Source organism: Plutella xylostella, chromosome 31 (assembly GCF_932276165.1).
Source record: "Plutella xylostella chromosome 31, ilPluXylo3.1, whole genome shotgun sequence".
In the NCBI taxonomy this organism is placed as follows: Eukaryota; Metazoa; Arthropoda; class Insecta; order Lepidoptera; family Plutellidae; genus Plutella; species Plutella xylostella.
In genome coordinates this window covers 1,627,077-1,650,464 of record NC_064011.1, presented here as the reverse complement: position 1 = coordinate 1,650,464, position 23,388 = coordinate 1,627,077, and the positions used below count along the sequence as shown (strand labels likewise).

At 36.7% G+C, this 23,388-nt stretch overlaps 1 protein-coding gene and 1 long non-coding RNA gene across 3 annotated transcripts in view; both read right to left on the bottom strand.

The window, feature by feature from the left end:
- Positions 1–17,567, bottom strand: part of LOC105395460 (homeobox protein SIX2) — a 33,146-nt gene extending 15,579 nt beyond the window's left edge. The window contains exons 1-2 of the mRNA XM_038114463.2: positions 17,297–17,567; positions 6,865–7,537 (exon numbers count right to left, since the gene is read on the bottom strand). Coding sequence (XP_037970391.1) covers positions 6,865–6,969 — 105 coding nt within the window. The 5' untranslated portion in view covers positions 6,970–7,537; positions 17,297–17,567. The remainder of the gene's footprint in view (positions 1–6,864; positions 7,538–17,296) is intronic.
- Positions 17,568–21,679: 4,112 nt separating this feature from the next.
- On the bottom strand, positions 21,680–22,696 carry LOC125491134. Of its 2 annotated transcripts, XR_007268142.1 has the most exons (3): positions 22,525–22,696; positions 22,247–22,420; positions 21,680–22,076 (listed from the first exon to the last, which is right to left on the bottom strand). It is a non-coding gene; the product is annotated as an uncharacterized LOC125491134 (long non-coding RNA). The 2 variants fall into 2 exon arrangements; XR_007268141.1 differs by having other exon boundaries at positions 22,247–22,696.
- Between the last annotated feature and the right edge of the window lie 692 nt (positions 22,697–23,388).

Here is a 23,388-nt window from a genome sequence, read left to right as displayed (position 1 = left end):
TCTTTATATTGCTCAACCTCATTGTACATACATACAGGGTGCCCTGTTGGGACACCCTGTATATATAGATATTGTTATCACAAGTTAATAGCCGGATCTCCACCAAACGATCCAATGCGATCCGATCGCCCGATCCAAGAAGTTTAGTATGTAAGATTCCTTGGATCGCGCGATCGGATCGCGTTGGATCGTCTGGTGGGGATCCGGCTATTAACTTCAATCTATAAAGATATAAGACATATTTGCCTTAACGTACATACACCACACAACAGTTATTACATTTATCAGCTAAATTTAAGTTCAATCTATTTATGTACCTACCTACATGCAACAATAAATAAAAAACAAATTATTATATAATTCTTTATTACCTCGCATATAACAATGTTTCAGTTCAGTTTTGTTCATGTCACTTTTAAAATAATATGCGAGTGGGTGTGTGTATTCCTTTCACCATGAAAACCAATTCATGTTTTGCTAGTTTATGTTTCCCAAGAGAAGCAAATCTTGTCACTTGTGGTGATAAAGTCATTTCGTCCAATAGTGCATCATTTATCCTCGCGAGGCAAATCTTTGACGACATTTATCAGTTTGGTACACATAGTATTTTAATCTTCAGCGGATATGAAGATGTCGATCGCTCTTTGCCAGTGCCGCCATTTCAGCTCGGTTCCCGTGGAACCACATGGAACCTGGATCCATATGGAATCTGTCAGGTCACAAGAATTTCATAAAAACACTTTTTGCGGATAAAGATGCTTTTTCTTGACACACCATGTTTATTTTTATTTGTAGGTATATAAAATTTATAAATAACGATATACCGAGAGTAAAGGCTTTTATTACAAAAATGTTATTTGCGAGACATTGTAAGACAACTGAACTGACACTGACACGCAATTTCTTCATAAAAGCCATAGATCATGACAATGTTAACATTCAAATACTACTTATCTATGTGTCTTGTTATTGTTCTATGGTCTTGTTGATAACGCCATCTTACATCTTTTTTGGTAGTAAGAGTAATATAAAGAGATGGCACTACCTTCTACTAAAAGTTCAGCCATTAAGGCACTGACTCCCCCCTGGACTGAGTCAAACGTCGCTTGTGTTTATGATTTTATAACACAGAAAGCCGCCATAGATATTTGTATGAGGATTTGAGGGAAAAAACTTGCTCAAGTTTGGGATTAATTTACACAAAATAGGTGTGTGTTTATTAAAAAACAAGGTATTTAGCGCCTAGTCCAAGCATTTATCCTTATAATTTGATAAGAATCATATGAAAATTCTTGATAATTACGACACAGTTGTTACAATACGGGAGTGTGATTTACTGGTTTTTCGTAATTAATTTACAGTTATCCATAAGCATTTACTTAAATTCGAATGATTCAGCACCTAGCTAGACTCTTCGGCTACCTGTGTGATTTTTTTCAAGGCTGTAGAGCATCATTTACTACATAATTCTATGACAATGCCAACCCTCGATTGCCTATTGCCGACCCTTAATGTGAAATTATACATTTCGTTTTTATACGTCGCAATACGCACCCCTTGCTAAATAAACATGCAAACCTATTTGTACTATAATAAAAGGCTTTGAGCATTAAGTCCACCCTTTGTACTTTTATTCGTAATATTTGTACAATAAAGAGTGAAATAAATAAATAAATATGGACAAAATAATGATGACAATAATTTATGAAAAAGACACGTCTTGAAAGGGAAAATAATCATTTCAGTCAAATTACTTACTGATATCAAAAGTGATAAGTAGGTAATAAATTATTTTTATGTATATACTTGCACCACAACTACCTCACAATCATATAGACTTACTCTCTTCCATCCAAAGGTTGTCTGGTAGAGATTGCTATAAGCAATAAGGCCTCCTCTTTGTACTGTTTTATTTTTATGTTTTGTTTTTTGTAATTTTTGTTCTTGGTGCAAATAAAGTGTTTTGTATTGTATTGTAAATTAAAATTATTCTGTTAGTATCAATAACATTTGGTTCCTATTCAATTCCTATTACCTACATTGATTCCATTTTGTTTCCATGATAATAATGATGTAACTGCCTCTGTGGTCTAGTGGTAGAAGCTTCGCTTCATGACCCAGAGGTCCCGGGTTCGATTCCTGGGTGGGACCATCAATTTGAGTTTCTAAATTGTGGTTCTAAGTTTGGTTAGGACATAGAAGGCTGATCACCTGATGTCCGAAACAGTGAAACGATCCATGCTGTCGGATGGGCATGTAAAGCAGTCGGTCCTGCGCCTAGCTCTCTCCAGTCGTGTCGGTCAATCCGTCCCATTGGGCTATGAGAGTGATGGAACAGAGAGTGCTCCTGTGTACTGCGCACACACTTGGGCACTATAATCTACTCCTGCGTAGATGGCTGATCTCAGTTGAGATTGGCCGCCGTGGTCGAAATTCGGCTAGGAGGACATTAATAATGATGTGACTTATTAAAAGCTTGCTTCGTTGAAGAGCGCTCATTAAATATAATTTTCAACAACTTCCGTTTGAAAGCATTATTTAATATTATCTCGATGTCCATTTGTTTACATTAATTATTAAATTAGATTAATTTATTTTCTGGGGCCCTATCGCGAAGTCCAAACGAAATAACATTTACGAAGTATACTTTATAGTGTCTAATTCACAGTTCGCGATAGGTGGAGTTTTTTTTTCATTATCACACACCGTTTTGGTTATTATTCTGAGGTAATAACCCCCCGTGGCGACCGCCCCTCACTTCGTCACAATTACTTAGGTGCGGTAAGCGATACCCTGCATTAGGGGGTTGAATCGGCAATTTCGTATGTTTGTTTGTTTCATCTTCAAGTTGAACAGAAGAATCCCTATGGTATTGTTTTTATCATGTTGAAAAAATACGCGGATATTACGGTGACAGAATTTTTATAAACAATAGGACTTTATTTCTTGGACAGTAAATCAATCATGCTAAGACCTAAATCATCATGGTAATAAATGATCTATCGCTAGTTACGTAGGTAGTGCCGATGCAGTTTAAAACTTTGCAACTTTAGTATCCCAGAAATCTGTTTTCTTGGTTATAACTAATAATATCTAGGTAGGTATCTACGATGCAACATGCATTTTCTCATTGATTCTATAAATAAAAACAATTCAAGCTCATAACGACCCTTGTGTGTTAAAAAAATCCCAAACAGCTAGGATTAAAAAGTACTCAATCAACTTTAAAATTGGAACAATAAAATCCTTAAATTTACGCTTCACGCACTGGCTGCGGCGAAACGAAAAAAAAAGTAAACCGATAAGAATCACCAACTCCACAGAGGTTGAATAGCGTTTATTGATTTAGGCCCCAAAAAGAAATAAAAAATCTACCGGACGTCCTAAGCTACATGTGGGTGCAATCCTTTGCAAATATAGCGCAAAAAAAGTGCAAATATGACAGCTGTGTAGGGGCCGATGCGAGGTACCCGTCGACTCCAATCAGTAAAGTCAGTGAGGAGTTTAGTTCACAAAATATATTAAATAAGTATTACAGAAAGATGGACTGTAATGGTTCAGTTGTAAGTGACGACTGATCTAACTATGTAAGATCTAGGTTAAGTAAACTGCTGCGTAAGACAACATAACTCTAGGTATGTGAAAAGGCTGTAGCCTGTACATGCTCCCAAGGGCACAAAAAAGGAAAAAAAAATTAAAGTACCTTAAGTTTTAAAAATCTCTAGTAAGTAAGTGTATATAAGTTAAGTTATTATATCACCTAGCTAATTACAAAATTAACAATAAAACTCTGAACCATATCAGTTTACATAGCAAAAAATTAAGTAAAATAATCAAAACTAAAAGTCAAAATTAAATCCTTTTGAGTTCGCTTGCTTCTGCGACTCAATAGGAATAGCTCTCTGGTGCATAATCTCCTGTAACTCCATTCCTTGGTTGGAGTGAGTGTGTCGACCCGCGCCGCCGCCGCCGCCGCGTGCCGCCGGCCTCCTGCCGCAGCGCGCTCGCATCCACCACCAGCATCCGGCTGTGGCTGCTATCACCAGTAGTATTGACGACACCGCGTAGTTGCCTATCTCATGCACGGATATCGAGTTCAATGTCACCTCGTGCTGCTTCTGCTCTAGAATTCGCTCCTCAAGTTCACGATGATTCTCAGTCAAATTTAGTATTTGTAAGTTTTTATCCACATGCTTCAAATTGACGGTGACCAGGTTGTTAGTAGAGTCTATAGTAGGAACTTGTATCCCGGTATCTACATCCACTCTATTGTTTCCATAGGTGTTGTATGCGTAAATAATTTCATCCTCCTTCTGCATTACGCAATCCTGTCCAATCACAATCATTCCGGTGTTATTCAATGTTGTACTGGTTTTCACCTGACCCCCGCACATTATGCGTAGTAAATATGAATCACAACAAACAAATATCCAGTGATTCGGTTTGTGCAATTTGATCCATTTTTCCGAACATGTGTCTTGAGTGTAGTTGCATTGTAAGGCATTTCCCTGACTTAACAATTTAGCTTCGCACGGAGCCGCTTTATTGTATAAGTTGTATATTGGGTGCCGCGCGTGACATAATATATTGTTATCGTCTGTTGTTATACATTGCTGCACTTCTAATTCATCCATGGCTATGTAAGTGTTTTTCACAAAATTAGTAGCGATGTAATCCATGGACCGCCTTATCGTTAGTTGACTCTGTCCAATTTTCATTGGTACCGGTATAGTGCGATATAAGACATATTCGTCATCGCTTATTAGTGGTATGTGCAGTTCAAATAGCATGTAGTTTGTTATTCTCGCTTTGACGTAGATCAACTTGTAAAGGTTGTTTATGTCTTTCCGTAGGTCTTTGACCGGAAAGGAGAGTCTTTTCTGTAATGTGGATGAAATATGACTCAGTTGATCAATCAGCTGACTGGGTGTAAACAGTCTCATATCCAAGTGTCCTCGGAGTACGTCAGTAAGTGCGTTGGTAAGCATTTCTTGCTGTTGTTTCAAGTCTGCTATTAATAAGTTCGCCGTCAGTGATTCAGCATTTAACTCATTCATTACTGCTAGTTGAAGTAATCGGTTTTCAATCTTTGAAAAATCCGATTCAGTTTCATTTATGTATTTATTGATGGTTTGGAATTGGCTGTTGATAAACTTCTCATGGCTCTTGATAAGTGAATTCTCCGCTTCAATTATAAGTGTTTGATTCCTCATGAATTCTACTTGGTAGTCATCGTTCATTTGCAGCTTTTGTATGTCTTCTGCGTACTTATCGGCAAAGTTTTGATCTAGTACGCCAAATAAGGTTCGTGCGAGACTTCCTACGCCGTTTATGTAGCCTCGTTTCTTTCTTGATGAGTGGTCAGTTAATAACATCATGTTGTTTTCTGATATCATTTTTATTTCATGTTGCAAATGATCTGTCACTTGACTACAGTACCCGACTTCTAATCTTCCACACTGCTTGCTTAAGTGATCTACAAACCGCTGAACCTTTTCCGTAGTTTGCCAGTAATTTGTTAAGTTGTAGTACACCAGTACAATCCATTCGTCGTGTATGACTTGAACCTTGGCTATTTCATCAAAGTACATTGGTCGATTAGCTTCAAATGGCGTAACTTGGTATTTCGCTGATGTTTGTGCATTACCCGTCGGGAATATCATAAGTGTTAGCATAAGTGTTGTTATAAAGTTGCACAGTCTGCTCCTTTTGGTTCTAGGCTTCAGTTTGTTAGCAGTATCTGTCTCTTTTGATTTATGTTGATCCTTTTCAGTTGGTAAGTTATTGTCAGTTTTCATTGGCAATGGAGTCAGGAATACTCTGAGCACGGAATAGAATACAAACGTGGGGATTTTATTATTCTAAGGATAGATGAGATGAGATCAAGATAAATAACATGTGAGTTTCTGGTTATTTGGGTGCTATGCTAATTTTGAGTTTTTTTTTGTGAATGGTTACCAGAAGTAAATTATTGGCCATTCAGTTAGTAAGCTTTAGAGTTAAAGTACCTAGATTAGTTTTTACGGGACTTTACTCTTAAATTTATAAATAAGTAACGTTTTATAATCTAAGGCCGTGTAGTGTAGGCACTAGGAAAACTGTTAGCGTTGAGATACTGAAATAGTCAGCGCGCGTAACGCTGCAAACTGCGTACTAAACTAGCAGACTGTGGACACTTCATTTCAAATATAGGTATGGAAGAGCGTACTAAATGTATAATACGCCGTAAACTCAGTCGGTCGCTAACAGTTTGCCTACTGGGGACACGGCCTAATAGTTTTGACTGCAAAGTTCAAAATTTAAATTTTTATTCATTGTGCATTTTACGCCACACAAATCATAATCATTAATTGACACATTCCTCCTTCGATACGATCATATTTTAATCCGTTATTTCATGGATGTTTTTTTTATCGCCAGCCAGTATCGTTTATTTACTCTTCATCGATTGCGTCACACACATACAGCCTGTATTCATCCCTCCGGTAACCTTGGCAACGGGGAGCGTTACTAACCGGATATCCGGTGTCGGTGGGCGTGCCCATTCCATTTAACCAATGAGAGTACGGGGTTCCCTAAAGTATCTACCCCCAGAATAATTATTCATAACATGTAGTTAGTGTTAAACGTTTAAAAGTTTAGTGAGTAGGTAGGTACCTATATATAGTCACTGTAGTTAAGTAGTTAAAAGAGTTATAATTAAATTATTACTTCCTACTTGTATTGTTTATTAGAAAGAAAGAAAGAATAAACCGTGTTTAGTACTTACGTTCTCTTTTCAAAAATCAAACGATAAAATCCTCAACTTACTACACTATGGAAATCCGAATGATTTTAAAACGATAACGGCATGAAATGGCTTACCTCGCATACGCACGCCACTTGCTCCTGTGTGAAGCCGAAGCTCGGCAGGGGGGCATCTTTGGGGGGGCTGGCCTCCCGCTGGCCCCACTCGGGCCCCCCCAGCATTTCCAAGTTCTCGTCCCCGGCCACTTTGACAGATTCACAGACAACTATTTTCGCGCCAACGCCGCGATACCGCAAACGTCACTTTAGGCCTAAAACCGCGTTGCGTAAGATTAAAAAAATATTTTGTTTAGCGCGCGTTGCGTGAGATTTGAAATTAATTTGGTTTATTTAAGTTTGTTTTGTTAGTAGGTATTTTAATGCGTTCACTGATTTGTTTTTGAAATGCACTTTAAAGGCTTTAAAGGTACACAGGAGGCGGCAGGCCCCGAAGCGTTTACACAAACCGATTATTTGATGTTTGGTTTCCAAAAGCACAAAACCGAGTTTGTTTACTAAGCGGAGTAAGTTGTTTTTCGGGTTATACGGTGGGAAGGTTTGAAAGTTTTAGTTTTTATCCGAATTTCATATACTGCCAGTCTCTATCTGGTTTCACAGTCAACACTTTTATTTAATTTGAACGTTATTTTATTTGTGAATTTGTTTTGAAAACAAATATGGCTTTCGGTTTTTCGTCTTTTTCTCATTGTAGACGAAAAGTTGCTGTATTTGGCGCCGCCGCAGTTATTATCTGAAACAAGAGAAACGGTGATTAGTTAAAAATAGACCTACAGTCATAAAGGTTAGGTTTAAAGTCACATATTTAAATTATTTTGTATTTAAATCAAATTTTAACTACATTTTGTACTAACTGACAGACGATTTACGGGCGACTAAATACGTTTAGCGTTTGGTGAAATTCCACATAAATACCGTAAAAAATATAAAAATATAAAAAAAATCTAAGTATAGTGCCACAAACTTATCTGTTCCGGTGAGAGCGAACTAAATTGGTCCATACCTCATTACTTACTAAATGAATTTCATATTGACATAGATTATATGGACCAATTTAGTTCGCTCTCACCGGAACAGATAAGTTTGTGGCACTATACGTGAACGTAAAACTCAATATTTCAAACTGTTTTACTACAGAATGAGAAATTTCCCGACGCCGCGTGTTGGAATGTCATCAAGATTATTATTTTTAACTTTTTTAAAACAAATTGGAGATGTTGTTCTCTATATTTTTACTATAAGTAAGTACCTACAGGTATTTATATTACACACTTTGTTCTCTTCACCTTCACCTTAGTTGTAAAAATATTTATTTGGTATATTGTTTTATAGAGCTTAACTGTAAAATTAAACAAATCAAATAGCACATAACTCGACTCTTGTAAAAAAAAATATATCTCACCGTCAGGCATTAGTACCTACCTACTTTTTGTCATAATATCATAGAGAAGTTAAATTAATTTATATACTACTTCTGTAGACTAACTACCCAGGCCTACAGAAAAAAAATGCTATAGAATAAATGACACATGAATATATAGTTTACCTACGATAAGCTTTCATAATATCTTCTGAATCATCACCTCTTTGTTTTCATCGCTAAAAAATAAAACACCAAAAAATACCTTCCAAATTTAAATTCCGAACACTGCCACAAAAATCCTCAAAAAATTCGAAAACAATTAGTAAAAGCAACCGTCTCCCTCCCTCTATTGCTTGTAATCGATGTGTGAACGAGACAGAGGTAGGGTTTAATGTTAAATGTTAGTGTTGTTTATCATCGACACGATCTCAAGGGGGGCCTCGCTGATGTATGGAGTTGACGAGCGCTCTAGTGTTGGGTTTTATCGATAACGTAATTGTTTTTAGGAATGCTTACTTATTATAATATTACTTACCTATAAAAGAAACATGCTTCTGAAATGTTATAAATTGCCCAACTGGGAAGTTCATTAAACAAGACAAAAAATATTTATTTTTATTTGTAGTTCTTGTACTTTTTTAATAACAGTAAATACATACTTGGTACTTTTAACATTCATGTAACTAAGTATATGCCATTATCAAATTATTGAAAAGCCTCTTGTTCTATTCTAAATACGTACCTACTCATTGGAAATTTTAAAAGCTTACTTATTACTCTTCCTCTTTGTTTCCTCACAATAGTTACAAAATAATATCATTCGTTTTTAACTGAGTACTTATTAGGAGTAAGTACTTAAGTTCTTACCTCAAAACCTATATACACGGGTAGGTACTATTTAACCATCATACTACCAAACTATACAGAACATACACATACACCCTCATCAATTACAAAATAACAACTGCATCGATATCGACAAAACAAAACAATAATCGCGTCCCAACACTACACCCCACGTGGCATGATGGCATCCCCGATCCTTATCAAACGACACCAGCTGTAAAACATACGATTTATCGACATTTTACATCGGAACGATAAATGGTACAAATCACATCACTATTAATTTAAAATGATATGACCGGGTAATGTTTTGAGATTTGGACGCTACTAAATTCGTTTTAATGTTGGTTTTTAATTTTCGAGCTTTGTGTTAGAGAGATTTAAACTTTATAATATTTTATGACTAAAATGCACGGGCCTACCTACCTATCCTACTTAAGTATTTAATTCTATTTATAAAGACGACCGAATGGCGTAGTGGTTAGTGACCCTGACTACTGAGCCGATGGTCCCGGGTTCGATTCCCGGCTGGGGCAGATATTTGTTTAAACACAGATATTTGTTCTCGGGTCTTGGATGTGCCCGTAAAATGGCAATAGGCCCGCCCCCTATAACATTGGGACTAACATAACACTCTGGCGAAAAGTGGGTGCAGCAATGCACCTCTGCCTACCGCGCAAGGGAGTACATTAGTACAAGGCGTGAGTGCGTGTTTTTTGTTTTTTGTTTTGTTAGTTCCAATCAGTGGCGGATTAACCTATAAGCACGACAAGCACGTGCTTGGGGCCCCGGGCCACCAGGGGCCCCCATCCTCTGCTGCTGTTTCATTTTATACCTACATTTAATTCATCCACAATATGTGCGATGTAATGAGCTTGCTCTGATTAAAAGGCCTCACGCGTAGTAGTAAGTAGGTATCACCACAGTTTTGCCTGCGCAGGCCGGCTTAGACACGGAATACCGTGCGTGTGGTTGGTAAAGGGCCTACCACACGCGTAAGTGTTACCACAGTTTTGCCTGCGCAGGCCGGCTTAGACACGGAATACCGTGCGTGTGGTTGGTAAAGGGCCTACCACACGCGTAAGTATTACCACAGTTTTGCCTGCGCAGACCGGCTTGTACTGTACATGGAATTCTGTGCGAATGGGTGGTAAAACTGTATACCGCGCCAACCCCGAAGCGCGGCTTGCGCATTTTTCGACATGTTTGAAATTTTGATAATTTTGCCATTCATTAGTCTTCTCTTAAATCCTTGAGTAGTTTAACATGTGAATGATTTTTTCAATTTTAGGTACAGCATTTTTTGTCCACTTCGATCGTGTACGGTTTGATTTTTGGGAATAGCAGGCAACTAGACTTTTTTCTAGTGAAATAATTACCATAACCAGTAGAAGAAATGGTTCCTCTCCTCATTGGGAAACATTGTTTCCAGTTTCCACGCCGAAGATTTTGACAAAAATGAGGCTTGCGCGTACTTAACTGTGCCGTGTGATAGCTCGGTGTACCTGCGCAGTAGTAGGGTAAAGGCGGGATAGATGCCCCAGTGGAATAGGCGCCCCATTTTTAAAAAACCTAACTTCCCAACTTCGCAATTAAGAAACTAGACGCCGCAAGCCACCCGCACCTCGGGTAGCCAGGCACCGTCGTCGAGTGGTCACGTCGCGTTTCGCTCGTGTGTGAATTCATATCCGCGGCGAACATAACGAACGCGTAAAAAAATTAAAGGTGCATATTTGCTGTTGTATAACTTTATAAATATGTGTTATCTCCGTCATATTTTTTATTACGTCAGTATATTGTTTCATAAAGTATACATTCTGATCTAAATGTAAAGTATAAATAGTGGCTCATTTATTTTTATTTACTTTATAAAATACGGTGGCATCTATCCCTGTCAAAAAGGATAGTTGCCCTGATTTTTTACAGTATAGGTGCCCCTAGGGGCATCTATTCTTCCATACATCCCGTATACCCAGATTGTATTATAAGTGCTTTGAATATATATATATATAATTTTAATATATTTTTGCGTTTTATTTTTATTTTTCAAGTGTTTATGTATAGATATTTACACTTTTTATGGATTTACTTTTGTCTAAGTTTTTGGTCTTTTTACTGATTATAGCAGAATATGCCACAAAAATACAAAAGAAAAGAAGGAGTGTGAGCGCGTTGTTCTATGACTTTTGTGTTTTATATTTTTTCTAAACTATATGACTTAAATACTGGGGATAAATGAAAAATACTGAAATTTTGCCATTCCATCAAGAACATGAACAAATACTTTTAGAATTTCATAGTGATCGTGTTATTTACTTCATAATGACAATGACCATAAAAAGATTTAAAAAACTGCAAAATACTTTTTCAAATAAAATAAAGACCAAAAAAATATATGAATATTATTAATATAATATACTTGTACAGTATGAAGGGCATCTATCCGTGCTAGTATTTTCAAGGTCGGGCAACTATCCATAGGGCATCTATCCCCAACAATGGACTTCTGCAAAAAGCAAAAATCTGAAAAATCTATAGTTTATAGGTCCAAAAAGACAAATCCCAGCTAAACATAAAGGATTAAACTAGTTACATTCATAAGGATTATTTATGAAAAACCAATATTTTTTAAATTAGAAGCATATTTCAAAAGGTGGGACATCTATCCCGCCTTTACCCTACTCGTAACTGTGGTGATACTTGCGCGTGTCGTAGGCCTTTAAGGCAAGCAATTATTTTTTTAAATGTTTTACATCCTTTTTTACAGAAAATTTATAGGACGTTTTAGCTATTGAACTGTTTTGTCACTCTTTGTCAAGCAACAAATTGTTCTTAATTAGGGGCCTACTTAGGCTTTGTGCTTAGGGCCTCCGATGCCCTTAATCCGCCACTGGTTCCAATGTAATAGGGGGCAGGACGCTGCTGCTCTTAGAGTAATAATGCTGCTTATGGTTTTGTCCGTGGTGGTACGGTAGCAGGGCTATAGTGGGCAAAAGTGAAGGAGGCGGCTCAAGATAGGTAAGCGTTGAATATCTAATTATCTATAGCCCTAATGTGTACCTACACATGGGAGTAGCAAGACTAGAAGTTCAGTTTCAAAGCTGAACTGCTGAGAACGTCAAGATAAGCAGAGTTTGAATGTGGAATGCAGCGCTGTGATTGGCTAAATTATAAAAATTGAGTTCAGTTCAAGCTTAGGTAGATTTACTTACTCAAGCGTTAGAAGAAAAAAAAACTGATGAAATTTTAGCGCGAATACCGCCCGCCGAAAAACACAGATTACGCAACGTTTTTTTTTTCACAACTCAGGGGTTAACAGAGGACATGGAACTCTCTTAAAACAGCCTAATGATTTGGAGACAAAAATATTCTTAGTTTCAAACACACGCACAGTCGTTCCCTATTTATAACTTTTAGGTCAGCGACGGCGCCCAACTTGCGAGTGGATTGTTGATTTCGATGTCGTTTTTGGTTTTTCTGCGAGACGCGGGTTATCAATTTATCCATATTGACTGTGTGCACACCAATAATAATAATATATCCATCATGAAATCATCTACAGGGTGTTGCAAAAAGGGTATAAGCCTAAGCCGAAAGGGGGTGACTCAGGAGGTCATTCTGAACAACTTTTGTTCTACGAGTTTAAAAAATTCATGAAAATAAATTCGGCTTAGTATTATAGCCCTTTTTGCAACACCCTGTATACCAATAATAAACATACATACCAACGTAATATCAAGTAAATTCGAGGTGTTATTGTTGCGGGGAAGCAGTTTTAACCAAAGCGGCACAGGACCGAAAAATAGCGTACAAAAATGGAGGCCTATTTATAGCATCTGTACCCAAAAGTGGGCTATAGAAGGCTGATGATGAACGCTCTGTAAGTATATATCATAAAATTCATAAATAGGAAAACCTTTAAAGATGCAGCAAGGAACGCAGGCATCAGATAGGTACAAGGGTGAATTTCCCGCGGCCAAAATTTGCGTGGCATCAATGAAATCGGTACTAAAAAACAAAGTTCTAATTTTCTAATATTTTTTCCGGTTATGTGGAATAGTAATCTATATGAAGCACTAAATATTGTATCAATAGGATTAATGGATACTTTACAAAAAAATATTAAACCTCCAAATCTTTCATTGCCGTGTTTGTCCCCAGGTCATCTCGTTTTGTATTATTCTTCATTGATGAAAAAATATTGAGTGTTTAGATTTAAACTTAGTTTCATTTGATACATTAATAGTTAAAGTATTGTTTCGAAATACATTTATTCAAATAAATAAAGAATATAACGAACGGTAAGTGAAAATTCATGTGTCCCAGAACTACATTTCATCGCCGTGACCTAAACATGATCAAGGATATTGTTTTATCTATGAACTTGGGTCCCCCACTCGGTGCGCTAATCGTTTTTTACAAGTGTTGCCTAACTACTCGACGTGGAAAGAGGTACACAGGTGTCCACGTTTTCGCGCTACAGTGAAAATTATATTTGTTTTTGGTCACTGGACATTTTTTCTTTCATCGCCGTGGATAGATATAACTTCTATAAAATTAAGTTTGTCTTCTTGAGTAAGCATTCAAAAGAAAGCATTTTGAAAATATTCATCTTGTAAAGTGTTTGTTTCTTCGAATAGTAAATACATTTTTTGTTATTTATATTTAATGCCTTGATTTTCATCGCCATGCTTTCATTTCCGTGGTTTCCGTGGCCAAAATTTGCTATGGCAATGAAAAAAAAGTCACGGCAATGAAAAAAATTTCATCGCCATGTCTTGTAAAATAATATGTATTCATTGCCGTGGCCTGGTTATTCATTTCCGTGGCCAGGTTATTCATTTCCGTGGCCAGGTTATTCATTTCCGTGACATATGTTTTCATCGCCATGGTATGTACGATTAGGCAAATAAAAATATATTTACCATCTTTTGTAATACAGTTAATAATACCGATCACTGAAATTACCTACAGGACTTGTCAAATTACCTTTTTTTGCAGTTCGATAAAAAGGGGGGGGAATCGCGATGTATATAAAAAAATGTATAATTTATCATTAATAGCAATCACAAAATAAGTATTATTATCGTCACAGGACTAAGGTTACCGACATAGCTGTCAAAATGTGCAAGCTTAGGCAGGTAGCCGGTAGTAGTTGGATTAGGAAGGCTGAGGACCGAGTGTTGTGGCGCTCCTTGGGAGAGACATATGTCCAGCAGTGGATGATTATAGGCTGATGATGATAAAATACATTTCATATTATTATATCAATTAAAATATACTTTCATTTAGCATAGAGCTCATAAAATATTCTATCATATCACGTAATCTGTGTAAAATCCATCAACATCCACAACACCATCAAAACCCCTAGCACCAAAACCTTAAGATAGGTGCGATAACAAGGAAAGCGAGGAGGAGCGGTTAAGTGCACATGCTGCGCCCCACTTCGCTGTTGACGAACATGTGCACCTAACTGCACCTATCTTTAGGTTTTCGTGCTTTTGGTGGTTTGTTCGGTTATTTGTAATTCAGCACAGATCATGTCACATCATAATATATTTTAAAATTAACAGTTCGTATACTGTATAATATTATCATCATCATCATCATCATCATCATCATCATCATCATCATTATCATCATCTCAGCCATAGGACGTCCACTGCTGAACATAGGCCTCCCCCAATGATTTCCACCTTGTCCGATCGGAGGCGGCCCGCATCCAGTGCTTCCCCGCGGCCGGTACGTGGTCTCCACTTGAGGACTCTTCTGCTCCACTGACCATCAGTCCTTCGAGCAATGTGTCCGGCCCACTGCCATTTCTGCCATTTGACTCGATAGGCCATGTCGGTTACTTTGGTTTTTCTACGGATCTCTTCATTTCTGATTCGATCACGTAGAGATACTCCGAGCATAGCCCTTTCCATAGCTCGCTGGGTGACTCCGAGCCTATTTAAGAGGCCTAAAGACCACGTCTCGGCACCGTAGGTCATCACTGGCAACATGTATAATATTATACTTTATGAAAATATAGATGTTATACTAGGTAAGGTTAATTATATGTTGTGAACGATATTAATGTGAAATTAAACATTTCGTTTTTATAAGTTGCAATACGAACCTCATAATACTACTTAAAGAATTCCATACTACATTCTTTATTATTTTATACATACTGTCGTTCTTTCTTTCGTTTCAATATCTATCCAAATATTTCTACCATACATAATCTGTCTAAGTTTGCGTTTCCCTCACAGTTTTTTTTTTATTGCAGTGGGTTAATTCTTTCATATCCATAGCACAGTTCTTTCATTGCCGTGGACGTTAGTTTCATTGCCGTGGATGTTTTTTTCATTGCCGTGGACGCTTATTTCATTTCCGTGAACGCATGTGTCATCGCCGTGGCACGAAATTTTTGATCATCTGTATCTCGTTAAGTTTTTAACTTATCTGATAGCCATTAAGTAAGAACACTAACATTAACAAAAACTTTAATAAAAGCGCTTTTTCAATATAAAAAACCTAAAGATAAAAAAGTCCACGAAAATGAAGATTTTTTAGGACTTGTTGAAATCCACCCACAAAACTCATTTGGTTGGTGACATGAGTTGCTGATTCTGATGCCTATTCTATGGTGAAGTAAATATAAAGAAATGTTTTCACAATTACACGGTACCGCTACTTCAGAAATTACAAAGAATTATTTTATTTTTGCCCTAATATTTTGTTTTTGGAATTTGCACTGCTCCTATTGCAAAGTTAGCGTTGTCGATTTCCAACATACACAAAGCCGATTATAAATCTACAATCGACATAGGTAGTGACACAAAAATAATCTTCCCAATTTATAAAAAAAACTTCGATCTGAATGACTGAGACTCAAAGGCTAGCTGGAAATCAGCGCTGTGGCCTTACTGTCCACAACTTATGCTGAGCTGGTGCCGTTTTGACACTCCGTTGTGTTATTGTATTGTATTTTGTCTGTATTTTTGTTTTTGTCTCATCTTCTATTTTTTTTGTTCTTGTTGTTTTGTATATATATTATGTATTTCTTTAAATCTGTATTTTTCTTTTTGTTGTTGTTGCTGTCTCTATGTGTGTTGAATAAACGTATGTATCTTTATCTTTAATCAACGCCCAGCCTAAGCTATTGAACGTATCCTCCTGAAACTTTCAGGGATTGTTTTTTGTAGCATCCGCTAAGAAACGATTTTCCAAAGTTCGATTCCTAAAGGGGTAAAAAGTGGCGGGGGGGGAAGTTTGTATGAGATAAAGTGATTCCTGAGTTGATTTTTGAGTCTAAAACATTAATTAGGTAAATAAAAGTATACTTACGTAACTACATAAATCTACTTACCTAGGGGGGTATTCGCTTAGTTTGGAGAGAATGCCTAGTGATAAATTAAACATACATTAATACAATACCTTCCTGTCAACGTAGGTATATTTTTATTGTACAATTTGTAATTAATAATACCAGAACATATCAATAATGCAAACGTATAACTACATTAACTACTGTCATAGGAATCATAAGCATAAGGCTGGCTCCCTATCGCGAATCTGTAATCCCCGAAGGGGTAGTCAGAGGTGACTCGCAAGCGAGTCATTCACTTTTTGTGATAGGACTATAGGACCCTAATCACTTCGTAAAAAGTACTTTGTTTTGACTTCGCGATAGACTCCCCGAGTCCCAGATCAATAATGCAAACCTAGCTACTGTAATAAGCATTACGCTTCTAAATTCATAAAAAAAATTACAATACAATACAATCCTCTTTATTTGCAACAAAAACAGAAAAACATACCAAATAAAATAAAAACAGTAGGTACAAAATTGCGGCCTTATTGTTTATAGCAATCTCTACCAGACAACCTTTAAAATAACCCTAACTACTAACTATATAATATCTACTATTATTGCCTGATATCTCGAATCTGAGGGGTACCCTCATTTTGCTGGATCGCATTTGCAGGATTCCAAAGTCTATGAATGAAGGTATTTATTTGTGTCTATAGGTACTTTGTTACATTTTAAAGTAAAGGTGGCTTAGCTCTACCTATTAAATTGTGTTGGTTTGGAGGGTGTGAACCTAGGCATTCAACTGGATAGCTTTATCAGCTACTTAGGTAGTTACCTACCTATATTCTAGGTTGTAGTGACAACGTTTTGCCCTGACGTCGGCAATATGCCAACAAATCCATGACCAATTCCTATTATAAAGTCGGTTAAACGGCCGACATTTTAAAATTAAGGAAGACATCCAGAAGCATACTTACAATCATGTGCGTCGCTAAATTAAGACCAGCCTCGCATCACACAGCACCAAGTAAAAGCTAAAAATACACGAGCCAGCACAATAAACAATTTACAACAACCGTATGCCTGTTTTACACTGAATTTCCCCACGAAATGCCTTCTTCTGAGCACTATTAGGCAACCGATCACAATAACACTGGCTGACACACGAAAAAAGTTTTTATTCTCTTCCTTAAATGCTTCGGTTCGGAATTTGAAAATACGTGCGCGCGGACTCGCATCGAAAATGGAACTAGTTTTGCTCGAACGAAGAACTTCCGTTCCGCGCTCTGATTGGTCGGTGAGAATCCGGGAGATGGCTCCGGCCAATGGGAGTTGACCGAAGTGTTAACGGGTAACGCCTCCTATTGGTTGGGTGATGGATTCGCCATTTTTTTCAAGTTAATAATCAGTTGGGTGTGTTTGAGGGCGGATGCAGGTTGTACCGGTTTTGAAACACAAAGGGGCCTGAAAAGGCTTCTATTTTAGCACACAACGGCAGAAACAGCTGACATCCTTGCAGTGAACTCTATCCTACCAAAACGTAGGGTGGCGTATAACTACTTAACTATTATTGGCCATGTAAGTGTTAAGTATTAATAAACATTTTAGTGAGTCACAATAACTTTTCATGACTTATGCTCTGAAATCACGTGAAAATTGCCTGAAAAGAGGGATGAAAATAGCAAGCGCTTGATAATATGGGATATGGTATAAGTTACTACCTACATAGATACTTAGAACAGACAAAGGTAGCATGGGACGCCCTCCAGTCCGCTGGACCGACGGCCTTACACATAGACAGCCGGGAGTATAAATTATGAGGAAGGCCGCGGACAGAGTGTTGTGGGGCTCCTTGCGAGAGGCCTATGTCCTGCAGTGGGCGATTACGGGCTGATGATGATGAATGACAGAGAGGTACAGCAGATAATAGCTTTGTAAAGGTAAGCGTCCACGTTTCGACATCGGACGCAACGGACACATCGAATTCAGGACTCTTTGTATAGAAAATCTCACTGCGTCCACTTCATCGGCTTTGACGCCGTTTCTCCATACATTTATGAAAATCCGTTTGGTCCGATACGTACGATACCGATAGATGGACGCTTACCTTATGGAATTACGGCGGGAAACCACGCCCAAACAATCAAAAGTTCTTAATTAAGAAACAAAACTCAACAAATTATGAACGAATGCCGACCACAGTTGTTTAAACAATTAACGACTCTAACGAGTCTATTTAAATAGTTATTTTCGAGCGTTTTCAAAAGCTTCTTCCAAAATGCCGCACATGCTCATTTGGTCTATTCTTCGGTTTAAAAAAGTAGGTTCTACATCTACAGGTATGTTTTTTTATAAGATAACTTAATGACTAAAAATACCGATCACGTGGTTGCAGGTGGTCAGATGTTTAGTCGCCTATAACAGAAAAGAAGATCTTAATGATCTTATAAAAATATCAATATTTTTTTTATAATCTGGTCTATTACTATTAAGTAGGTAAGTACTTAACTATGTAAAATTTTCTGTTAAGTATGACTGCCGGTGATAAGTACTTTTTTAATAAATAAATAAATCATACTTACCATAAAAAGTGTAATTGTACTGGCATTTGTTAATTAAAAATAAATTATAACTTCATAAAATACATAAATATATGTATAACTTAATAAATAATAAAGTATATACTACCTACATAATTGTATGTGTATAAGCACCAAGCATCGATAATTGCACAATTAACTACCTCTAGCTTCTGATAGAACCAAAATCCACCAGTCTATAAACTTAAGAACTAAGAAAAGCAGCCTTTATCACCTTCTCTTAAGCCTCTATTTCAAATAAATAACCATTGTGCCATACCAATGCATTGAATATGGTCATTATACGCATATTTGCTTCTTTTGTGAGACCATAGACACACATTTGGAGAACCATACGTCTTTTGTTATTTGACGTTTAGCGGTAGACATCTTGTTTTTGCTGTCAGATTTATAATAGGTTGTTCCTTCTTTTTAGGGCTGAATAATGCAGTGAAAGAAACGATGCTTTAAGATTGCAAGCTTTAGCTTTCCCTAGTCAAACCTTCTAAGCTCTCCATTAGAAACTTCATTAAACAGCTTTCAAATGATTAAATTACTAATCAGCAGTGACAGATTTAAGTAAGTATACCTATATAAAGGGTAATTGGTAAGTAGACCTGATCCTTTCAGGAGGTGATAGAGGAAGGCATTTTCAGTCGTTTAAACCCTATAATATCCGAAACTTAACCATTTCTAAGATATATATTTAAGTTGTTTAACTATTTTGAGGTATTATGTCTAAAGTCGAATAATGCACGTTTGATTAAAGAAGATTTAAGGTCGAACTTAGTTATGTAAACTGAAAAATTTTATAGCCTATATTATTTCTTACAAACTTCACCACAACTGTTTTAAACCTACACAGTTCATTAGGTAATATAAAAAAATATAAGTACTTAACTTATTTAATAAACAACAGAATAAGTAGCATAATACGGAACCCTCTAAACTTAGGCGCCGTTTCAGCACAAAGGACAATGGTTTTTTTTCCTCAAATCACAAAGGAGCAGTCAAGTATATCAATAGGCTGCTATACTATAGGATTATCTATACAAGATCTTGTACCAAATAATATCAGATAACATGTCTATTGTTTTTTTTTTTCGCATCTTGCAAACTACTTAAACTTGTTGAGATCGGAAAAGATGAAAAAATCCAATGAACTGTGTGATTTTTTAATGTAGGATAGATTATAGTTGCGCGTTTTTTTTTTTATAAAAGCTCATAAATAAGATAAAATTGCTTGAGAAAGTACCTCTAATCAACAGCAATTGAAATTTTGCAGCTTTGGAACTTATAAGGTCTGTGGTATTTTTCAAATATGTATTTTTTATCAAAAGATGTATGCCACCCCAGCGCAAATACTTAAATTTTACTTTTACTTTACTTTACGAGATATGAAAATTAAGTTTAACCTAGCTATAGAGATTTTTTAGTAGGTAGGCATACCGAGTGTTCACAGTTTGTTTTCTGTGAACGCAGCCAAAACTTGTGACTCTTGTGTGAGAATCAATGTAGGTACTTATTGGTAAACCGCAAGGACGCATCATGTCGTATCGTGTGTCGGGAACCGAACCGGGAACCCTCTGGTTGCATCACTGTGGGAGACTACTCTCTCACCCTCACAAAAATTCATACCCTAAATTTCATAAGTAGTTAAGTATAGGTTTATTAATTAAACTAAGTATATAGATGTATTCCTTTTAATAAAGTAGGTACGCCAGTATACCTACCCAACAATCTTTTAGTTCATACACCCAACAGTTGTCTGGAGTGTCCGCTTTAGTCATATTTATTGGTGTGCAGAATCAAATAACGAGTAAACATAGGTAGGAAGGTACTCTATCTACCTACCTAACTCAAGTTTCTGAACAAATTTTCATGAAATTTAGGTACTTAAGTAAGTATACATGAGCGTATATACCTACAGCATACTTACCAAATTCTGTTCTTAACACGTATGATACTTTGCATCCCGGAATTCCCACGGGATCTCTTTTTAATGCGAAGCCCACTTTCGGCAGTTAAGTAAAAATTAAATAAGTAAGTAAGTACTTACTTGTATATACTTACCTATTTTCTATCTATACGTATCTATAATACATGTTGTTATAATTTTTTGTCTTACCTGTTAAAAAGCGCTCGTTAATCAAGCCCCGTATTACAGAACACAATAGAAGGCGAGTGGCCGACAATATGTCGAGTAATGACTTAAAAGCTACCGATAGTGTAATAATTGTTATTGTTATGGTAACAGGAGCGTGATTCGTGTCACAAAAAACCCCGTCGCTTTCATCTCGTTTTCAGATTTTTACGAACGAGGTGTCAAATTGCGATTCACATGGCACTAAAACCCAAGCTACATAGTAAGATCGTTTAGAGATCGCAAAATGAATGAACGAATGGAGAATGACGCGATTCATGTCATTTTTGTTGAACTTTTTGATATCGCCTATCTGTCATATTTTGACGTTTAAGCGATTTTAAACTTTCGAAGAAAAGGGTGAAATTGTAAGATCGTTTTCAGAAAAAATACCTACTGCTAACAGTGAAATTGACCATGTACGCATCTCTCCAACATCTTCAAGCCATTTTTCAGCCGGACAGCCGTCCCTACGAGATTCCATCTTTACCGAATTCGTAATTTTCCTTTATAGTAAGCTTGTATTAGTGATATTTATTTGATTGGCGTGGGTTTTAGCCTGAGGCCCTCGCAGAATGAGGAAGAATATTTTTCCCTCAGTGTGCAAATTGTAAGTTAATGAATTAAACACATTGTAATGCATGTCTATTTTATTTATTGATAGAACTAATAAATTCTATGAATTATCACAAATACATATATTAGGTCCCTTTACCACTTAATAAAGCTACAGATAATGGCAATCAAAGATTAAATTGTCTTATTTTTTCTCATATTCTCTCTTATAGGTTGACTGTTACAAAATGCTTTTAGCCTTGTGTATAGTTATTAATACTTATATAATACAATATTTTGTTAACAATTATTAAACTATTATTGTATATAGGAACTTAGGTAATCAGTAATCACAGGTGCTCCTCTGTTTGAATTGACGCATGAAGAAGAGGAAGAAGAGAGGCGTGAGGCCATTGAAGGCCAGGCGCAGGGACGGGATCCTCCCGCGCACCGCCAGTCTTGATTGTTCCTTTCATTAGCCTAGAAAAGACAAAATCAAAAGTTCAGTATGATATTGTTCTAAAAAATTACAGACACTAACAAAACTACACTGTAACATAAATATTCAACATCAGTTTTCCTAACACATTATTGGGGTAGCAATGAAGTTAAATTCTATTCTATTATTTAGCCAAACATTTAGGAATAACCTTTTTCCATATGAGGAGCCCCTGCTCAAGAAGCCTCTCATTGACTGCAGCCTGTCTGTTCATTGCTTCAGCTATTCATTGTGAGGGCTGAAGCCGTGGCCCTCTCACAACGCAGTTGCTCCATCTGCAACTCAAGCACATCGGCTGCTGCTTGTGTTCATCTCGTTCATGATTCTAAAACAATTCAAACAGAAATTGGATACATTGTAAATTACAATACCTTCTTGACTACAACCGGTTATATTTCCAAAAAAATAGGTTAATACATTGATACTTACATGTCTCAGTCGTATTTCTCTAAGTTAGTTAAACTTCCTTTCTTCTTATTTTCCAAAAAAACTACGTTGATACGAAAATGAGCAAAGAAAATCAATGTTTTTATGTAGAAAACATGGCGGCTGTCAAAAGTGCCACAGGTTATGAATTTCTTCAACGTTGAATTAAAAAGCCGTTTCTGGATACTTGCTATCGACACTAATTCCAACAAAATATATTGTAGGAACAAAATTATTTAAAACAATTAGTGGTAGTATTTATAATTTTTGCATGGCAATTAAAAAAATATAGTTTCATTCATTTCACTCAAGCCATCCCAATACGAACTAGCGATATGAAAACGAGATCAAAGTATGTGTGCTATGAATCGCGTTTTTGAACATTGCGGATTTCATCTCGTAACTCGTTCGTATCGCTTTACAAATATTTCGGTTGAGATATGAATCGCGCCCCAGGAGGGGTGTTTGTTGAAGGGGCTTTTGGTATCGAAGCTTGTTATTTTATTATGAATGGGTTTTTGGTGTAAGATTTGGTTTTTGAGCTTAGTGGCGGGATTTTGCATGGGGATGAATATTGGAAAGCTTTCGGCTGTTCATTGACAAAATTGCATCATAATTATAAACGTGACGATGGCTTAAAGGCCCAGTGGCCAAGCCAAAACCCTTATAAAAAAAAAAAAAAAATAAACGTGACGATTACGATTCATAAGTAGAACTCAGAAGGCGTAAATCAGTGTTTTTCAACCTTTTTCATGATGCGACCACCTTGGGAGGAAATTTTTTTTCGCGACCCCCTTGACCCTTCGGTTTTAAATGGTCGTAAATGACACGGTTTCTAAATAAAGTCTGACAACGCTATCGCTAACT